This window comes from Trichosurus vulpecula, chromosome 1 (genome assembly GCF_011100635.1).
Source record: "Trichosurus vulpecula isolate mTriVul1 chromosome 1, mTriVul1.pri, whole genome shotgun sequence".
In the NCBI taxonomy this organism is placed as follows: domain Eukaryota; kingdom Metazoa; phylum Chordata; class Mammalia; order Diprotodontia; family Phalangeridae; genus Trichosurus; species Trichosurus vulpecula.
The window spans coordinates 4,791,510-4,808,556 of NC_050573.1; the positions used below are offsets into that span (position 1 = coordinate 4,791,510).

Here is a 17,047-nt window from a genome sequence, read left to right on the forward strand (position 1 = left end):
ATTAGATGGGGGAGGGAGACTGTTAGTTCTAGAAACCTACTTTCATTGGGAATGGGTTCAAGAGGGAACTATACATATACATCTAGAAGAGTACAAAAGTCTTCTAAATTTAGAAAGAAACAAATCTAAGTGGATAAAGAAGGAGGAGAAGATAAAGGAAGGACCTTTAGAGGGGAGGGAATAGGTGAAAAGGGGGATATAGGAGGGTGTTTAGGTCAATGGGAATGGGAGGATAAAGGAGGGATTCTTGGGAGGATAAGGGAGGGATCTTTAGAGGGGAGAGTGAGGGAATACAGCAAAGGGGTGTACAAAGGGGTGTGTTAATTTATAGGAAGGGGATGATAAGGGAAGGATTGCTGTGGGGGGCATAGGTTAAGTAATAGGAGGGGAAGGTAGTGGGTAGAAGTAAAGTAGAGGAGTTAGGAGAGATAGGAAAAAAGGTGCACACAAACATAAAAACAAAGATTAGGAGTAGAATCTCTTAGGGAAAGCATATGTTTATATATGTATCCATGTATGTGTATGTATATATACGTGTGTGTGTGTATAAATGTATCCACACTTAATTGTAGCCTGAGGGAAGAGGGGGGAGGAAAGGGGGAAAAAGAACAAAGTAAAAAGTGTACAGCAGAGAACAAAAGAAAATCTACAAGGAAGCAAAGAAAAGATGGACAGTGTTCGACATAACTCACAGTATTTAATATATAGTCTTTCTTGAAATGGAATGGTATTGCTATGTATTCTGAATCCTCTCCTACATCCTGCTGTGTAGAGGACATTTTTTTATTTTATATTTAAGTTCATAATGTTTATCTTTCTTTTCTTATTATGTATTTGTTTTAATGTTTGTCTAAAATAAAAGAGACTGAAAAAGAGAAATGGATGTTATTTTATGAGTAGAAATTACATTTCCAACGATGGGCACTATCTGCTTTGCCATTGCACCCCACAGATCAATGTACATTGATCCTGACATCATGATGTTGTTTTGATCCTCTTCAAGCAAGATGGGCAATGGCACTATAAAGATCATGGGATTATTCCACTTGATTTACTACTGAAATCCCATATATGTGTTATCTTTCCTATTAGGATGTAAGATCCTTGAGAGCAAGGACTGTTTATATTTAGATCACTAGCACAGTGTTTTGAATACAATGAACACTTAATAAATGCTTTGTCATTCATTCCTTTTGAAAATTCAATTTTATTTTCAGTTCCAAATTCTCTTACTCTCACCTCCCACACACACCCTGCTCAATGGAAAGTAATAAAAACCCATTACAAATATATTCATTCATTCCTAAGGAGATAGTGAAGTCTTCCCCTCACTGGTGCTCTTCAAATACAGGCTAGAGAACTGCTTGCCAAGTGTGTTGTAGGGGATATATTTACAGAGGTATAGTCCCTAAAGTCTCACCCCATTTGGACACTCTATAGTGCTATTTGTTTATGTACAAATGTGCAGCAGCATTATTCATTATTACCCCCCCAAAAAAAAATAATTTCCGTGGTCACTAATTGGGAAATGAAGTTGTACATTAAGTTTAAATATTTGGATGGATCCGTGGCTTGATGATTCATTCAGATCATTCGCTGATTTGGATGCTTCATCCAGTAATTTCTCAGTTTGAAAAAAAAACAGAACTAAGGAAAGAAAGCAGGGATAGATATAGGTGGTTAACATCGGGGTGATAATGCAATGAGGGGAGCTGATGAGATCACCAAGTGAGAGAGTATAGAGAGAAAAGAGAAGACGAATAAAGACAAAGCCTTAAGATCACTCATAGTTAGTGGGCTTGATATGAATGAAGATGCAGCAAAGGAGATGGAGAAGTAGCTGGCAAACATGCAGAAAGAAAAGCATGAGAGCAGTGCCACAAAACCCAGAAAGGAAAGAACATCCAGAAGAGTGTGATCAAGTGTCAAGAGCTGCAAAGAGCAAGAAGGAGAAGGACTGAGGAAGACCATTAAATTGGACAATTAAAAAAACACTAGTAACTTCGGAGAAAGTGGTTTCAGCTGAAAGATTAGGTCAGGATCCAGGTAGCAGACCACTGAGAAGAGGAAATAGAAGCACTAAGTGTAGAAGTCTTTCAATATCTGATAAGAGATATAGGCTATCTCGTGAACATGACATGATATAAGGAAGGTTTTTGAAGGATGGAGGAGACATTGGTAGGTTTGTAGGTATTAGGGAAGGAATCACATAGAAACTGAATATTAGAGAAAGGGAGATGATTGTGGGAGCAGTCTCCTAGAGAAGATGGGGGAGGCAGGAAATGAGATCAAGGGTTCAGGTAGAGGATTTGGCCATAGCAAAGAGAAGGACCAACTCTTCATCAGAGACTAGGGTAAAGGAAGAAAAGGCAGGCAAATTGATGTCAGAGGACTTTGAGATGTAGGGAGAAAACTCTTGGTCAATAAGCATTTATTTAAGCATAATGTGATTAGTGAGTAGCTTCAGTTGTTTCAATCATGTGTGAGGCCTGTTCTGATCATTTTTGGTCTTTTATCTTGCCCATTTTTGCATGAAACATTCCCTTGATACCTCTAATTCTCTTGAAGGTATCTCATCTTTCCTATTCTATTGTTTTCTTCTTTTTTTTTTTTTGCATTTCTCATTTAAGAAAACTTTTACATCTCTGCTTACTATTCCCTGAAATTCTGCATTCAGTCGGGTATATCTTTTGCCCTTCTCCTCTACCTTTCCTTCTTTCCTCAGCTATTTGTAAAGCCTCACCAGACACCATTTTGTTTTCTTGCTCTTCTTTTTGTTTGGGAATGTTTTGTTGCTGTTTCCTATGAAATATTGTGAATCTCTGTCCATAGTTCTTCAGGCACTCTAGCTATCAGACCCAATCCCTTAAATCTATTCATTACCTCCACCTCATATTCATAAGGAATGTTATTTAAGTCATACCTATGTGGTCTGATGGTTTTTCCTGCTTACTTCAAGTCTGAAATTTGCAATAAGCTCATGATCTGAGCCACAGTAAATGCCAGGTCTTGTTTTAACTGACTGTATAGAACTTCTCCACTTTAAGCTACCACATACATAATCAATCTGATTTCAATATTGACCATCCAGTGACGTTCATGCATACTGTCATCTTCTGGGTTGTTAAGAAGTGTTTGTTATGACTAGTGAGTTATCTTGCAAAACTCTATTAGTCGCTTTCCTGCTTCATTTTGTACTTCAAGGCCAAACTTCTGTCTTAATTCCTATTATCTTTTGATTTCCTCCTTTAGCATTACAATCCCCTAGGATGAATGTGACATGTTTTTGGAGGTGGGGTGGTGTTATTTCTAGAAGCTTTTGTAGGTAATCATAGAACTTATAAACTTTGGCCTCTTTGGCACCAGTGGATGGAGCATAGACTTTGTATTACTATAATGCTGAAGTTTTCCTTGGATTTAAACATATAATCCGGCCATTTTTGAGATTAACCCCAGTACTGCTTTTCTCACCTTTTTATTGACTATGAGAGCCATTCCATTTCTTCTAAGGGATTCTTGCCCATAATATTATGTGTAGTGATCATTTGAATTAAGTTCATCCATTCGCATCCACTCAAGTTCACTGACACCCAAGATGTCGATATTTAATCTTTCCATCTCCTATTTGACCACAGAACTAAAAGGCTGGGCCCATATTTCTTACATTTCTGATTCCTATGCAATATTGATCTGTACAGCATCGGGCTTCCCTTTTGTCGCCAGATGGAAAATATTAATTCTATATGGGATTTGTTGTTTGGTCATTTCAGCCATGGACAACACCTCATAATCCCATTTGAAGTTCTCTTGGCAAAGATACTACAAGGGATTGCCAGTTCCTTCTCCAGCTCATTTTACAGATGAGGAAATTGAGGAAGAGTTATGACTTGCCTAGGGTCACAAAGCTAATAAATGTCTGATGCCAGATTTGAACTCAGGAAGATGAGTCTTCTTGACTCCAGGCCCAGCACTCTATCCATTGCAACCCTCATCCATTCGTGGGCTAATTAGATGATGAGGTACTTGGCTGCCTTAATCCTGCTGTTTACATGTGCTTGGTTGAATTTCTTCACTTTGACATTCAGAAGAAATCACATCCATCAACACCACTACGGATGGACTCTTGTGGTGCTTTATATTAGAATTTAATTAAATGGTTAAATTCCCCTGGTCCATATTGGTTCTAAGTTAAGCTGCTGTTGGGAGCAGATCAAGGTAGGATACTGCAGGGGCCAGTGCCACAGATGCCAGGGCCCTTTTAGTCCCAACCAAAATTCCACTTTCTATAGGAAGTTTTCCCAATCCCTCTTAATTCTAATTCTTCATTTTAATTATTTCTCTTTATCTCGTATGTGGCTTGTTTATACCTATTTGTTCACTTATCTCTCCCATTAGAGCTCCTTGAGGCCAAAGACTGTCATTTGCCACTTTTTGTAACTCCACCTCTTAGCACAGTGCCTGGCACACAGCATGCACTTAATAAATGTTTATTAGCTGTGTGTAGGATGGAGGGAAATTAGGAGGCTATTGCAACAACCTAAGTGGGAAGTGTTGAGAATCTGAAACAAGGTGGTAGTTGTGTGAGAAGGGGTCATATGCAAGAGAGGGAAAGAAAAGGCAAAATTTGCTAACTGATTATTTATGTGGAGGTGAGGGGAATATTTATTCAGATACAATATTGGGGTCTCTTTAAAATTCTGGTGTACCCCACCAACACATCCCCCAAATTAGTCATGTGACACTAGAAATAGGTGGATGGGGAATATGAGAGGGGCTAAGAAAACCACTAAGCATGGATAGGAAGGTAAGGAGGATGGAAATTCAATCTAGTTTTGTAACCTTGAATGTGGCTTCACTTTTTCTCCACAGGCTTTAAACCTAAAGCCATATGAACAATTTACAGTGCCTCTTCTAGTGGCTGGCACAGATTTCCAATATTGGGGATCTCTAAGTCCATCAAGTAAGCAGGCAAATGAAGGAGGTTGGGGGAAATCCTCCCATTGGACATGGAAAAACTCCAGAGTCTGGAACTTGGGCCTTTATATTTGTGAAAAGAACCAGCTCTTCAATCACACACAAAGAACTTGGGCCTTTCTAGGAATCTTTTCACTAAAAATACCTTTATCCATTAATGTTTTGGCTGGACTCAGAAGTTCTCTGGCTGATTAATTAGCATATATACACAAACTCAGGTAAAAATAGCTTTACTTAAGGATGCAGTGATAACAGAAAGTTTCCAGACAAAATATATGCTAGACATTTTCGACTACTCGTGAGCAATCAATAAGCAATTCTTTGAGATACCCTGCAACAAAATACTTGAGCTTTATTCTCCAAACAGGTATCTCATACAGGTTTCATGTCAAACAGATCTTCAATTTACAGTACTCCAGAACAAACCTGACAGTCATCTAAGCATTGTGCCATCGCTAGATAACTCAAGTCAAAGCTGGCTACTGTCCAGATGCTGTATAAGGGTGTTAAAACTTAGGAGGAAAACTGCTGGGACATGGGGGGAATATTACTTAGTTACCTTGACCTCTTCCAGTTGGGTAAATCTTGCTCCAGAATGTATCCTAGGATCATTCTAATATATTCTTCAGATCAGCTCATAAGATTACGTCTCAAGGTTTTAACCATTTAAAATCAACCCTTGTCATTGTTCTAGTATTCAGAGAGCACTGCCATTAGCAGTCAAGTAGATCTGAGATGTAATCTGGCTTCACTGACCAGGGGGTGGAGAAATCATCTAGCCTCTCTCAGCCTCAGACAAAAAATAGGATGAACCTCTGAGGGTTGTAAACCCTGGTCAAGTGCTTTACAAGCCATCAAAGAGGCACCTGTCAAGTGACATTTTTGAGGGGATTATAAAATGACCAAATATAGAATTGGGATGACTCACTACCAAGAGGCGTGTTATATAGTAGAAACAGCCCAAGACTAGAGTGAGACACCAAGACTAGAACCTACATCCAACACTTCCCAGCTGTGTGATCAAGGGCAAGTCACATCACTTCAGCATCCACTTTCACAGGGTTGTTGTGGGGATCAAATGAGATAAGGTGTGTAAGAAAGGCAACTTTGTCAACCTTAAAAGTCATGTGTCAGGTGAATAGCTGGATAGCTACCTTGATGAAAGGCCTGATGAAAAGATAAAAGGATTTTGTCCTCCTTAAGGACAGGAGGGAGAGAGTTTAATAACCAGAAACTATGCTTTGGATAACACTGGACAGTAGAAGAGACACTTAAATCCAGGCCCCATAACTGTGTGACCCTGGACAAATCAATTAACCTGTCTGCCTCAGCTTCCTCACCTGTAAAATGGGGATCATAATAACACCTATCTCTTAGGGTAGTTGTGAGGATAAAATGAGAAAATGCTTGTAAAACATTTTGCAAATATTAATGCAAATCTAAATGCTAATTGTTATTTTTCCTACCTGGAAGTGCATAGTCATGGCAGTGAGGCAAATGGAAGGTCAACCAGTCTCTATCAGATGGGACAGTGTGTTGGTAAGCAAAATGGCCTTTTTCTTTGAGTAACTCAGTGTATTTCATTAAGCCTTACTAGGTGCTAAGCCCCAGGCCCAAAGCCCTATTAGGTGTGGAACCTATGTGGGTGTGGATTGGTGACTGGGGTGGCGCCTAAGGTGGGGCTGGCTAAACTTATGCTGTTGGCAGCTTTCTGGGTGCTGGCTGTGGGTGGATCTTACACCCCCACAGAAGCTGCTAGCCGGATTGTGGAAACAGTCACCACAGTGGGACATCAATGACTAGTAAAAGGACTGCATACCTCCCAATCAGGATGAAACACTTAAAAAAAAGCCACTGCTATGAATCAGGAAACTTAGGTGTTACTCCTGGGTCTAACTCTACCTTTCTATGTGCCCTTGGTTTTAATTTTGTGTTCTGGGTCTCAGTTTTTTCATCTGCATAATGGAAGGTTGGAAGAGATGCTCTATAAGGTCCTTTACTTTAATATTTTATCTCTAAAATCAGTGGGCATAAAAAAGAAAAAAAGCCCTAGCTTCTGTTTGTGGTAGAAGCTAAGAACATTAGGTAGAGAACACAGATTTTCCTCCAGTATGAATTCGTTGGTGTTTACTAAGCTGTGTGTTCCAGCCAAAGGTCATCCCACATTCATTACATTGATAAGGTTTCTCACCAGTATGAATCCTATAATGAGATGTAAGTGAAGAGGTATATCTAAAAGCCTTTCCACATTCACTGCATTCATAAGGTTTTTCTTGACTATGAATTCGTTGATGTTTACTAAGCTGTGCCTTCTGACAAAAGGCCTTACCACACTGATTACATTCATAAGGTTTAGCTCCAGTATGAATTCTCTGGTGTCGAGTAAGCTGTGTTCTCCGGCTAAAAGTCTTCCCACATTCATAACATTCATAAGGTTTCTCTCCTGTATGAATTCTCTGATGTTCAGTAAGTTGTATGCTTTGGGGGAAGGCCTTACCACATTCATTACATATATATGGTTTTTCTCCAGTATGGATTCTATGGTGGTAAGTAAGGGATGAGCTGTGTTTAAAAGCCTTCCCACATTCATTACATTCATAAGGTTTCTCTCCAGTATGAATCCTATGATGGGAATTAAGGGATGAGCTATGTCTAAAAGTTTTCCCACAGTAATTACATTCATAAGGTTTCTCTCCAGTATGAATTCTCTGATGTCCAAGAAGTTGTATGCTCTGAGGGAAAGCCTTCCCACATTCATGACACTCATAAGGTTTCTCCCCATTATGCGTTCTCTGATGTAAAGTAAGATGTGTGCCTCGGATGAAGGCCTTCCCACATTCATTACACTCATAAGGTTTCTCTCCAGTATGTGTTCTCTGATGTTCAATAAGATGTGACCTCCGGCTGAAAGCCTTCCAACACTCATTACATCCATAAGGTTTCTCTCCTGAATGAATTCTCTCATGTCGAGCGAGATGTGCACTCTGGCCAAAGGCCTTCCCACATTCATTACATTTATACATTTCTTTTCTAGTATCAGTTTTCTGATGTTCAAGAAGTTGTATGTTCTGAGGAAAGGCCTTTCCCCATTTATCAGTCTTACAGAATTTCCTTCCAAGGTGAACTCTCTGATATGAAATAATGGACGAACTGTGGCATATGGTGCTCCCACCTTCACTATATTCATGAAGTTTCTTTTCAGTACAAATTCTATGATATTCAATAACATCAGAATTACAACTGAAGGACTTCTCATATTCACCATTCTTAGAAAATGTCTTCTTCAAGCAGTTTCTGTTGCATTTGCTTAGGTCTGCATTTAGTCTGAGGCTCTTTCCATATCTGTCACATTTATGGAGACTCTTCGCTATCTGTTCTCCCAGCTGTGAAGAAGGGGCTGTCCCTAAGCTGAAGTTTCTACTACATCCATTATATCTATGGCCTTTTACGGTATTCAAAGAATTTCTCTGGGTGATTTTTACTTGCTGAGAATATTTCTCTTCATGACTTTCCTGCCTCTCTAACTTGGTTTCTCCCAACCTGGTGACACAGGCACCATCCCTTGGGGGTCTTTCCCGAGATGACATGCCCATGGAAATGTTCAGCTTTCGAGTTTCGGGCCTAGTCTCCCAGTCTGGAAGAAAGAAAAGTAAGTATTTGCTCTGCCCAATGTCATACTTTTAGTCTTATCTTTCACGGCCTTGTCACCTCCCTTACCCACTCCACCCCTCAAAAAATAATGGTCAAACTTTAGAGGGCAAAACAGATAATTTATAATTTGAAAAAAAAAAAAGTTTTCATAATAGCCACAACCTGGTGAGAAATATGTCGTTCTTAAAATTTCTAAATAAGTAAACAAGAATCTAGAGTGATTTAGTGACTTCCTCAAGGCCTCATAACAAACAATAGAGTAGGAGAAGTGGACTCAATGGAATAAGCTTTCTGTATATGAAAATATGTAATCAGGGGCTGAATGATCATCCATTAGGAATAGCAGAAAGAGGATTACTGCATTGGGTCAGAGGTTGGAGTGAATTGTTCCTCAGTTTCCACAAATTCTATGATTCTGAGTCCTTATTTATACCAGATGAACTGCTGTAGTGTAAGAAAGCAATAATCAGAAGGGCCATGGCTCTGATTATGCCACAGTCTTTTCCACACTGGCCCTGGTCCTGTCTCCTCCAGGGTCTCTGAGCCACTCTCTCTGTAGCCTTCTGGAAGGGCCCAGCTTCAAGTGCCTGTCATTTATGACATGTATATGCATAATTGGAGAGAGCTAATATGCTATTAAAAGGCACAGATTAAGGGTTATAGCATAGGTGTTATAAGCATATATTAAACAGTAATAACAATGCAGATCATGATAAGAATAGCATTGTTCTTCGATGCTGTAATGAAAGAATGCTCACTGGGATGAGAAATAAAACCAGACTTTAGTATATACAGTATTCATTTGAACGAAAAAAGCAACCCCTCCCCCAAAAACAGTACATGGCATTGACGTATGGCCTTTCAAACTGGTGTAAAAGTAGGAAGGAGGAGGTTCAACAGAAAGAACAAGGAAAACCAATCCAGGAAAAAGGGAAGAAAGAACAAGTTACCAAGGGAATACACTAAGGGGAAAAAATGGCAGTAAGGGAAAATAACAGACAGTGAACAAGGAAAGGGAGCCCCTGTCTGGGATGAGCACCTAGAACCTCATTATCTCACACTTGGTATCTTGAAGCAGGATCTAACCTAGTCTGCTCATCTGTTTTCCCCCCAATTCATCCATTAAATAACCGTGAAATCTTCCTTGATTACCTTCATCTATGTAGCTTAAGGGAGGATCTCACTGAATGTCCCTTTCCCTTAATTCTTCAAGGGTTTACTATCTTGACCATTCATTCTAACAGAAGAAGATGGGATGTTCATTATTATTGAGTATTTAAGCCTTATCCTTTTTATCCAGACGGTAAAATCCTGGAGGACTATGAACTAATCTCTTACTCTTACAGCTCCCATAAGCATCTAGAAACATTTTATGTAGTTATTGCTATATATATATATATATATATATATATATAATATGTATATATATATATATATATATATATACACACACACATACACACACACACACACACACACATATATGTATATACCAATACAATCACTCAATACAAATGTTTGAAAGACATAACAGAAGATATTGGAATGGGAGTTCATGAAGGAGGTGCGCTCTATAACTAAGATATTTGCAACAGAAAAACCGAAAAGAAGCCCAAGTACCAGCAACATTCATCAGAAAATGTAAAAGTCTCTCCAACAGGAAGTGGTTCAATATCCTCATGCCCAATGACCACCTAGACCAGGCCTAAGCTCACTCCCATTTTCAGAGCCCTATCCTCTTCCAGCCAATATCTCTCTACAGCCTCTTCCCACATCTCACCTTTTATTTATCTGGAATGTGTTATAGGTCTGCTCCTATATACATGTGTTAATGTCTCCTGTACCTTATACCACACACACAGGCCTCTCTGCTGTGTCCCTAAAAATAGGTTCAAAGTTCAAAGAGCAGAATCCATCAGAAGACTCCCTTAGGTGTATTTATCATTGGTAAGAGACATCCACAGTGGTCATGCATGAACAGGAGAGGCAGGCAAGCCAATTATTAGGTTTTCTAAATAGACAAACTGAGACTCAGACTGACTTAGTAAGTTTCCCAATGTACTATAACTAATGTAGAAGTGGGACTCAGACCTACGTTTCCTAACTCCCACTCCAAGGTTTTTGTCATTTCACAATGTTTATTCCCCACAATGTAAAGTAAATGGGGCATTTTTGTTATTATTTTTCTGAAGACAAAATACACATTAAAAATACAAGTTAAAAAAAGAGAGAGAAAAAAGAAATGAATAGTCAAGGGAGATGTGGCAAGGGGAGGAGAAGGTGCCCATCAACGAGGCAGAAGAGAAAGGAGAGTGGAGAAGGATGACTAGGTGTTGGGGGAGATGAAGAACAGGTTCATAATCAGACAGCCCTGGCCCTGGGGAGCCAGACAGCCCCAGCCCTTCACCTCAGACCTGGGAAGTTTGAAGGAAAGCTGACAATACAGACTATCTGAAGTGCCTCCTCCCCTTCGATGGTTCGCTGAGCTGTCACTGGCCAAGCCTCACCTACTGGTGTCCCTCACTCACCTGCACACCTGCACCTTGGGCTTTCTCCCTCTGGTATCCAAGGTGCTTCCCCTTGCTCCAACTGGGAGATCACGTCTGGTTTGGACACGGCAAGCCCTGCTCATTGGAAACAGGAATGTGCTGGAGTCAGAACTAACTAAGAATGTGGTACTAACCCTTTTATCTTCTGGGAACAGTGGGCATGATTCTCAGAATGAATTTGGGCTTAGGTATAAAATTATTCATTGGACTCATCCCTGGTAAGAACATAGAAATCCATCTTCAGATATCTGCCCTGGGACTTTAGTAAAAAAATCTCTGACCTGAGGGAATCAAGAGTGGAAGACGTGCAAGCTATCTCAAAGTCAACACAAATCATGCCACTAACTTTCTGGTGCATGAAGCTTGGGACTTCTCACCTAGGAACAAGCACCCAGCCAAAGGACAGATCCTGAGGCTCAGGGAAGCCCTCCTTACCCAGGCACACCAAGTTCCTATAGTTCTCCAGCGTCACGTCCTTGTACAGCTCCTTCTGAAATGCATCCAGGTGCCCCCATTCCTCCCAAGTGAAGTCCACAGCCACATCCGTGAATGTCACTGACTCCTGAAAGCAGAGTAAAGCCAGTCTTTACCCAGAAACCATCCCTCCTACTCCCGGGTCAGGAATCGTAAACAGCAGATCTCACCCCCTGGATCTCAGTTTTGTACCACATTTGGAATCACATCACCAGCACTCCATCATCCAACTCTCGTCCCAGAGTAGACCACAGGCCCCTGTGCAGGGCATAGCAGGGCAGGGGTGTCTGAACTATTTACATAATAAACCAAGACATTATTTGCATATTTGGGTGTAGCTGGATTTTCTTCATATATTTCATGAAAAACAACATACCAGAACAGAATGAATGCAAAGCAGAAGGAGAACCCAGCTATTCTCCATTAAGTTAGACTGTAAGAGAGTTGCAAAAAAATCTGTAAGACAATGCATATATTTATCTTCATAAATATATTATTTATGTTAACATGTAATGGGTTTCTTGTTATTTTAAATAAATTAATTTAAATAAATTAATATTTTAAAAAATCAGTTTTAATTTCTACTAAGGTAAATATGGGGTGGCTGGGGGCACCATAGTGCACCTGGAGTTGGGAGGACCTGAGTTCAAATCCAGCCTCAGACACTTCCTAGCTGTGTGACCTTGGGCAAGTCACTTTAACTGTTTGCCTCAGTTTCCTCATCTGTAAAATCACCTGGAGGAGGAGATGGCAAACCCCTCCAGTATCTCTGCCAAGAAAACTCCACGTGGGTCACGGCACATCAGAGGCGACTGAAACGACTCAACGACCACAACAAACAGCACCTGCTCCCCTGACGCTCACGACCTCCCCGACCACAGTCCCTCCCCCACCGGACTTCAGTTTCCCCCGCCGAACACTGGCTGCCCCTCACCTGGGGGGCCCGGGCTGCCGGGTGCACGGGGCCCACCATCTCTGGCTCCTCCAGGCTTCGGGGCGGGGGGATCTGGGGAGACAAAGGGCGTGAAGGGCCGGGCCTCGAACCCGCAGCCCCCCACCCCAGGTCGGCATCTCTCGGGAGCAGAGCAGACGCTGGGTCGCGGAGGAGAGAATAGGGCCCGCAGCTCAGTCTAAGGAAGAGAGCACGCGAAGTCTTCCCGCAGGAGGCTGCTGCCCAAAGACACCCTTCTCGGGCCCCCACGCCCCAGCAGCATGCTCCGCCCCGACCCCAGGCCCACACCGCTGATTGGCTCCAAGGCCACGCCCCCGCCAGTTCTGACCAATTGGAACCTGCGCTCGCGCAGGAGGCGGGGCGCGGAGGCGGCCGGCACATGCGCAGATTTCTCCTGGCTGCACTGCGGCCCCTCTGGATTCTCTCTGCTCCGGTCCTAGAGTCTCCGGGCGCTGCGCACTCTCTGCTCACCCGTCCTTTGGGCTCCCCTCACCCTGGATCAGGACGGACACAGAGCTCTCGGCCCTGGCAGCGTCTGAAGGAGCGGAGCAGAGAAAGATGCGGACCAAAAGGGTCCAGGAGGCTGTTAGCAACGCCACAGGCTGGGGAGAAGCAGAAGCGGAAGTGACGTCACAGAGAGGGGACCCAGCCTCTTCCTGTCCGCCTCTGCCACGCGTCTTGCCGTTTCCATGAAAACAACCGAACCGGAGAGAAATTTACACTGCTGCACATGCCCAGTGGCGCATTCCGAGCCACTAAAGGGCTGGAGCCAGAAGGCCGCCCAAGTGCCTCGCAAGTGTGGTTCGGGTGCCCCCTAGTGGTGGACCCGAGAACAGGGGGAAATGTGTTCACTTATTACATATAGACACGCATACACACATCATGCACATACATGGCAGTTTGAGCAGATCTTAAGGCAGTGGTCCCAATCTCAAATAGAATGGAGGGCACTAAACCGTCTGCAGTCATCCCTGCGGGTGCACACTGACATAGACAACCGCATATTGATATTATGGAGTTCTACTGTTTTTATTTATGTTGTTAACTATTTCCCGATTACGTTGTAATCCTGTGCGGGCTGTATTCGGCCATGTTGGGATGCATGCCCCTGCTCGACGTCTACAGTGTGTGGGTGGCATTAATAGCCAAAAAATTAAATACATAAAAATAAAGACTAAGGATTAAGGGCTGACTTCCTTTAAGGAGGAGGACAGGAGCTGCGATCCGCAGGGATTGTGTGATGTTTCTGTTCCTGCCCTGGTCAAGTGACTGATGTCTAAAGCTCGAAGTGCAAGCTAGTCTCTCTCCTTAAAAAGAAGTGAAGGACCCAGGAAATCGTCATCATAGAATTTATAGGGCTCTTTGAGATTAACAAAATGCTTTACCAGTATTATTCGAACTTCACAACAACCTTGGAACTATGTGCAATTGTTATCCCCATTTAGAAATGGCGACACTGAAACTAAGAAAACACAAGTCACTTGCCCAGGGTCACACAGCTAGAGTCTGTGTCCAAATTTGAACTCAAGTGTTTCTGACTCCAGGTCTAGGGATCTATCCACAGCATTATGTACATGTAAGCTATCAGAGCACACTGAAGTTTTCTTTTTGTTTTTTTAATGGAAGAGGTTTCTGAATGTGAAAAAAGTGATAGAGGGAAATCCTGATCAGTTTGAGTGGCTATGGGGTGGAAGAATGTCAAAAAAAAAAAAAAAAAAAGGAAACAGCAGTAGAACCACATGGCCCCAAATACCAGTAATGGACCACGTAAGAAGGGCTAGAGTCCTAACACAGGGAGGCAAATGGCCCTGTGGGTCCTAGGCAGAGGAGAGGAGAGGAAAGGACTGGGGGGGTGGGGGGTGTAGAGAAAAACAAAGGCTGAGGAAAGGAGAGGAGGTGGGGGGAAGAAAGGAAGGGGAGAGGAGAGGGAGACTCTAATATGTGGTCTGACATAGACATAGTCTAAAGCAATCCAACCTTTCCATTATCTTCACTCAAAGGCTTGCTCCAGGTGCTGACAAACTTGTTTTCACCTCAAATCTATTCCCCTCCACTCCCTCCATCTTCTCGTAGTCACTAACACCCAAGTTTCTCCTCATGACACCTCTTTTCTGACTCCCCTTTCCAGTACTATTTGCACATTCACTCATTTCCTAGATTCTAATCAAGGTGAGGGAGTTGGAATACTCCCTGGTCCCCACTGCCACTTTGAGGCTTTCTTCTGTTGCAATCACCCAATACCCTGCTTCCTTTGAAGTTCATTCAGTCCACATACGCCATTCAGTCAAGAGTCTGGTGCCTGTTATACCAACTCCTGGGACACTTTTCTTCTTTCCTTAATGAGTCAGTGCCCAGCTCATAATCTTTCTCTCCTCCCCAACTCCTGCCCTCATACTAGACATAAAAGACATATTGATACTTCCTCAAAGAACCTAACCTCCCAGTTCCTCAATTTACCCATTTCCTATGATCTCCTCCTCCACCCTACCTCACCTACCCATAAAGATGATCACATCCGTGATCTTGCTATCCCCTACAAATGTATGTGAACTCCAAGATTCTCTTATCTGACCATAATCAGTTGTCATTTGACCACTTCCTCTACCTTACAACTTCAAACACTGTTCTTTTACATCAATATGACCTCCAATCCCTCAGCCTCTGAGTCCTTTTTCAAGCTATCATCCCTATACTAGCTATACTGTCCTCCCTTCCCCCATCTCTATCCTTTAGTGAATCAGTTCAACACTACACTATCTTCTTGAGTCCCTTGCTCCTTATATCACTGATCTTGCCTGTCTAGCCTGAACCTTGGATGACTCCCTTCATCCATTGCCTTTGCCTCTATGCATGTGCTGCTGAACAAAAATGAAGAAAATCATGAAACTGTGCTAACTGGATATACTACAACTTTATGTTACATACACTCAATTAGGCCTTCACTGCTATAAGGCCATCCTTTTAAATCACCAAATTAACTCACTATCTCACTCACTACAGTGGCTCTGCCAAAGCTTTTCATCCCTCCTCAACCCTCCCATGGATTCCCCCTTCCCCTGCGTTCTCAGGTGGGAACCTTGCCTCATAGTTTACTGAAAAAAGTTAAGACTCTTTGCTGATAGGTTCCTTTTCTCCTCTCCTCATGTTACATCACGCAGATGCCTTCTGCCACTATTTTGCCCTTCAGCTCTGTCTCCTCACCAAGGCTATCCATTCTTCATGCACAAGTGATCTCATTCCATCTAATCTCCAGCAGATTGCCCCTATATCATCTCCACTCTCACTTATCCTCAATTTCTCTGTCTACTGGTTGCTTCCCTACTCCCTACAAATATGTTCATGTTTGTTCCCTGTCCTCAAAGAATCCTCATATGAGCCATCCACACAGTTATCATCATCTATCCCTCCCTCTTTTGGTAACTAAACTTGTTTTTTTTTTATTATTTGTTTTTATTTAATATGTTTAGTTTTCAGCATTGATTTTCACAAGAGTTTGAATTACAAATTTTCTCCACATTTCTACCCTCCCCTCCACTCCAAGATGGTGTACATTCTGGTTGCCCTGTTCCCTGGTCAGCCTTCCCTTCTGTCACCCCACTCCCCTCCCATCCCCTTTTCCCTTCCTTTCTTGTAGAGCAAGATAAATTTCTATGCCCCCTTGCCTGTGTGTCTTATTTTCTAGTTGCATGCAAAAACTTTTTTTTGTTTGTTTTTGAACATCTGCTTTTAAAACTTCGAGTTCCAAATTCTCTCCCCTCTTCCCTCCCCACCCACCCTCCCTAAGAAGGCAAGCAATTCAACATAGGCCACATGTGTATCATTATGTAAAACCCTTCCACAATACTCATGTTGTGAAAGACTAACTATATTTTGCTCCTTCCTAACCTATCCCCCTTTACTGAATTTTCTCCCTTGACCCTGTCCCCTTTCGAAAGTGTTTGTTTTTGATTACCTCCACCCCCATCTGCCCTCCCCTCCATCATCCCCTCCTTTTTTTTATCTTCTACCCTCTTCTTTCCTGTGGGGTAAGATACCCAATTGAGTATGTATGGTATTCCCTCCTCAGGTCAAATCTGATGAGAGCAAGATTCACTCATTCCCCCCTCACCTGCCTTCTCTTCCCTTCCTACAGAACTGCTTTTTCTTGCCACTTTTATGTGAGATAATTTACCCCATTCTATCTCTCCCTTTCTCCCTCTCTCAATATATTCCTCTCTCATCCCTCAATTTCATTTAGATATCTTCCCTTCATCTTCAACTCACGTTGTGCCCTCTCTCTCTCTCTCTCTCTCTCTCTCTATATATATATATATATATATATATATATATATATATACACACACACATACATATATACATACATATATACTCACATATACATATATATATATATACATAAACATATATATATGCATATTCCCTCCAGCTATCCTAATGCTGAGGTCTC

General features: G+C 42.0%; 1 protein-coding gene across 2 annotated transcripts; it reads right to left on the reverse strand.

The window, feature by feature from the left end:
• Nucleotides 1–6,694: 6,694 nt before the first annotated feature.
• LOC118833480 (zinc finger protein 883-like) lies at nucleotides 6,695–13,226 on the reverse strand. Of its 2 annotated transcripts, none has more exons than XM_036740833.1 (4): nucleotides 12,583–13,226; nucleotides 11,610–11,736; nucleotides 11,154–11,249; nucleotides 6,695–8,608 (listed from the first exon to the last, which is right to left on the reverse strand). In XM_036740833.1, the coding sequence occupies exons 1-4, from the start codon at nucleotides 12,979–12,981 to the stop codon at nucleotides 7,056–7,058; spliced, it is 2,175 nt and encodes a 724-aa protein (XP_036596728.1). In that variant the 5' UTR covers nucleotides 12,982–13,226; the 3' UTR covers nucleotides 6,695–7,055. The 2 variants fall into 2 exon arrangements, with proteins under 2 accessions (XP_036596728.1, XP_036596729.1); XM_036740834.1 differs by lacking the exon at nucleotides 12,583–13,226 and adding an exon at nucleotides 11,819–12,179.
• Between the last annotated feature and the right edge of the window lie 3,821 nt (nucleotides 13,227–17,047).

Bases quoted from the DNA above. Each gene is read 5' to 3' on its own strand.
- LOC118833480 (XM_036740833.1), bottom strand. From the start codon at position 12,981: ATGTGCCGGCCGCCTCCGCGCCCCGCCTCCTGCGCGAGCGCAGGTTCC. The intron at 11,250-11,609 runs GTAAGGAGGGCT...TCCAATGAGCAG, and splicing joins TAGGAACTTGGTGTGCCTGG to GGCTTGCCGTGTCCAAACCA. The intron at 8,609-11,153 runs GTGAGTGAGGGA...TCTTTCTTCCAG, and splicing joins CCCAAGGTGCAGGTGTGCAG to ACTGGGAGACTAGGCCCGAA.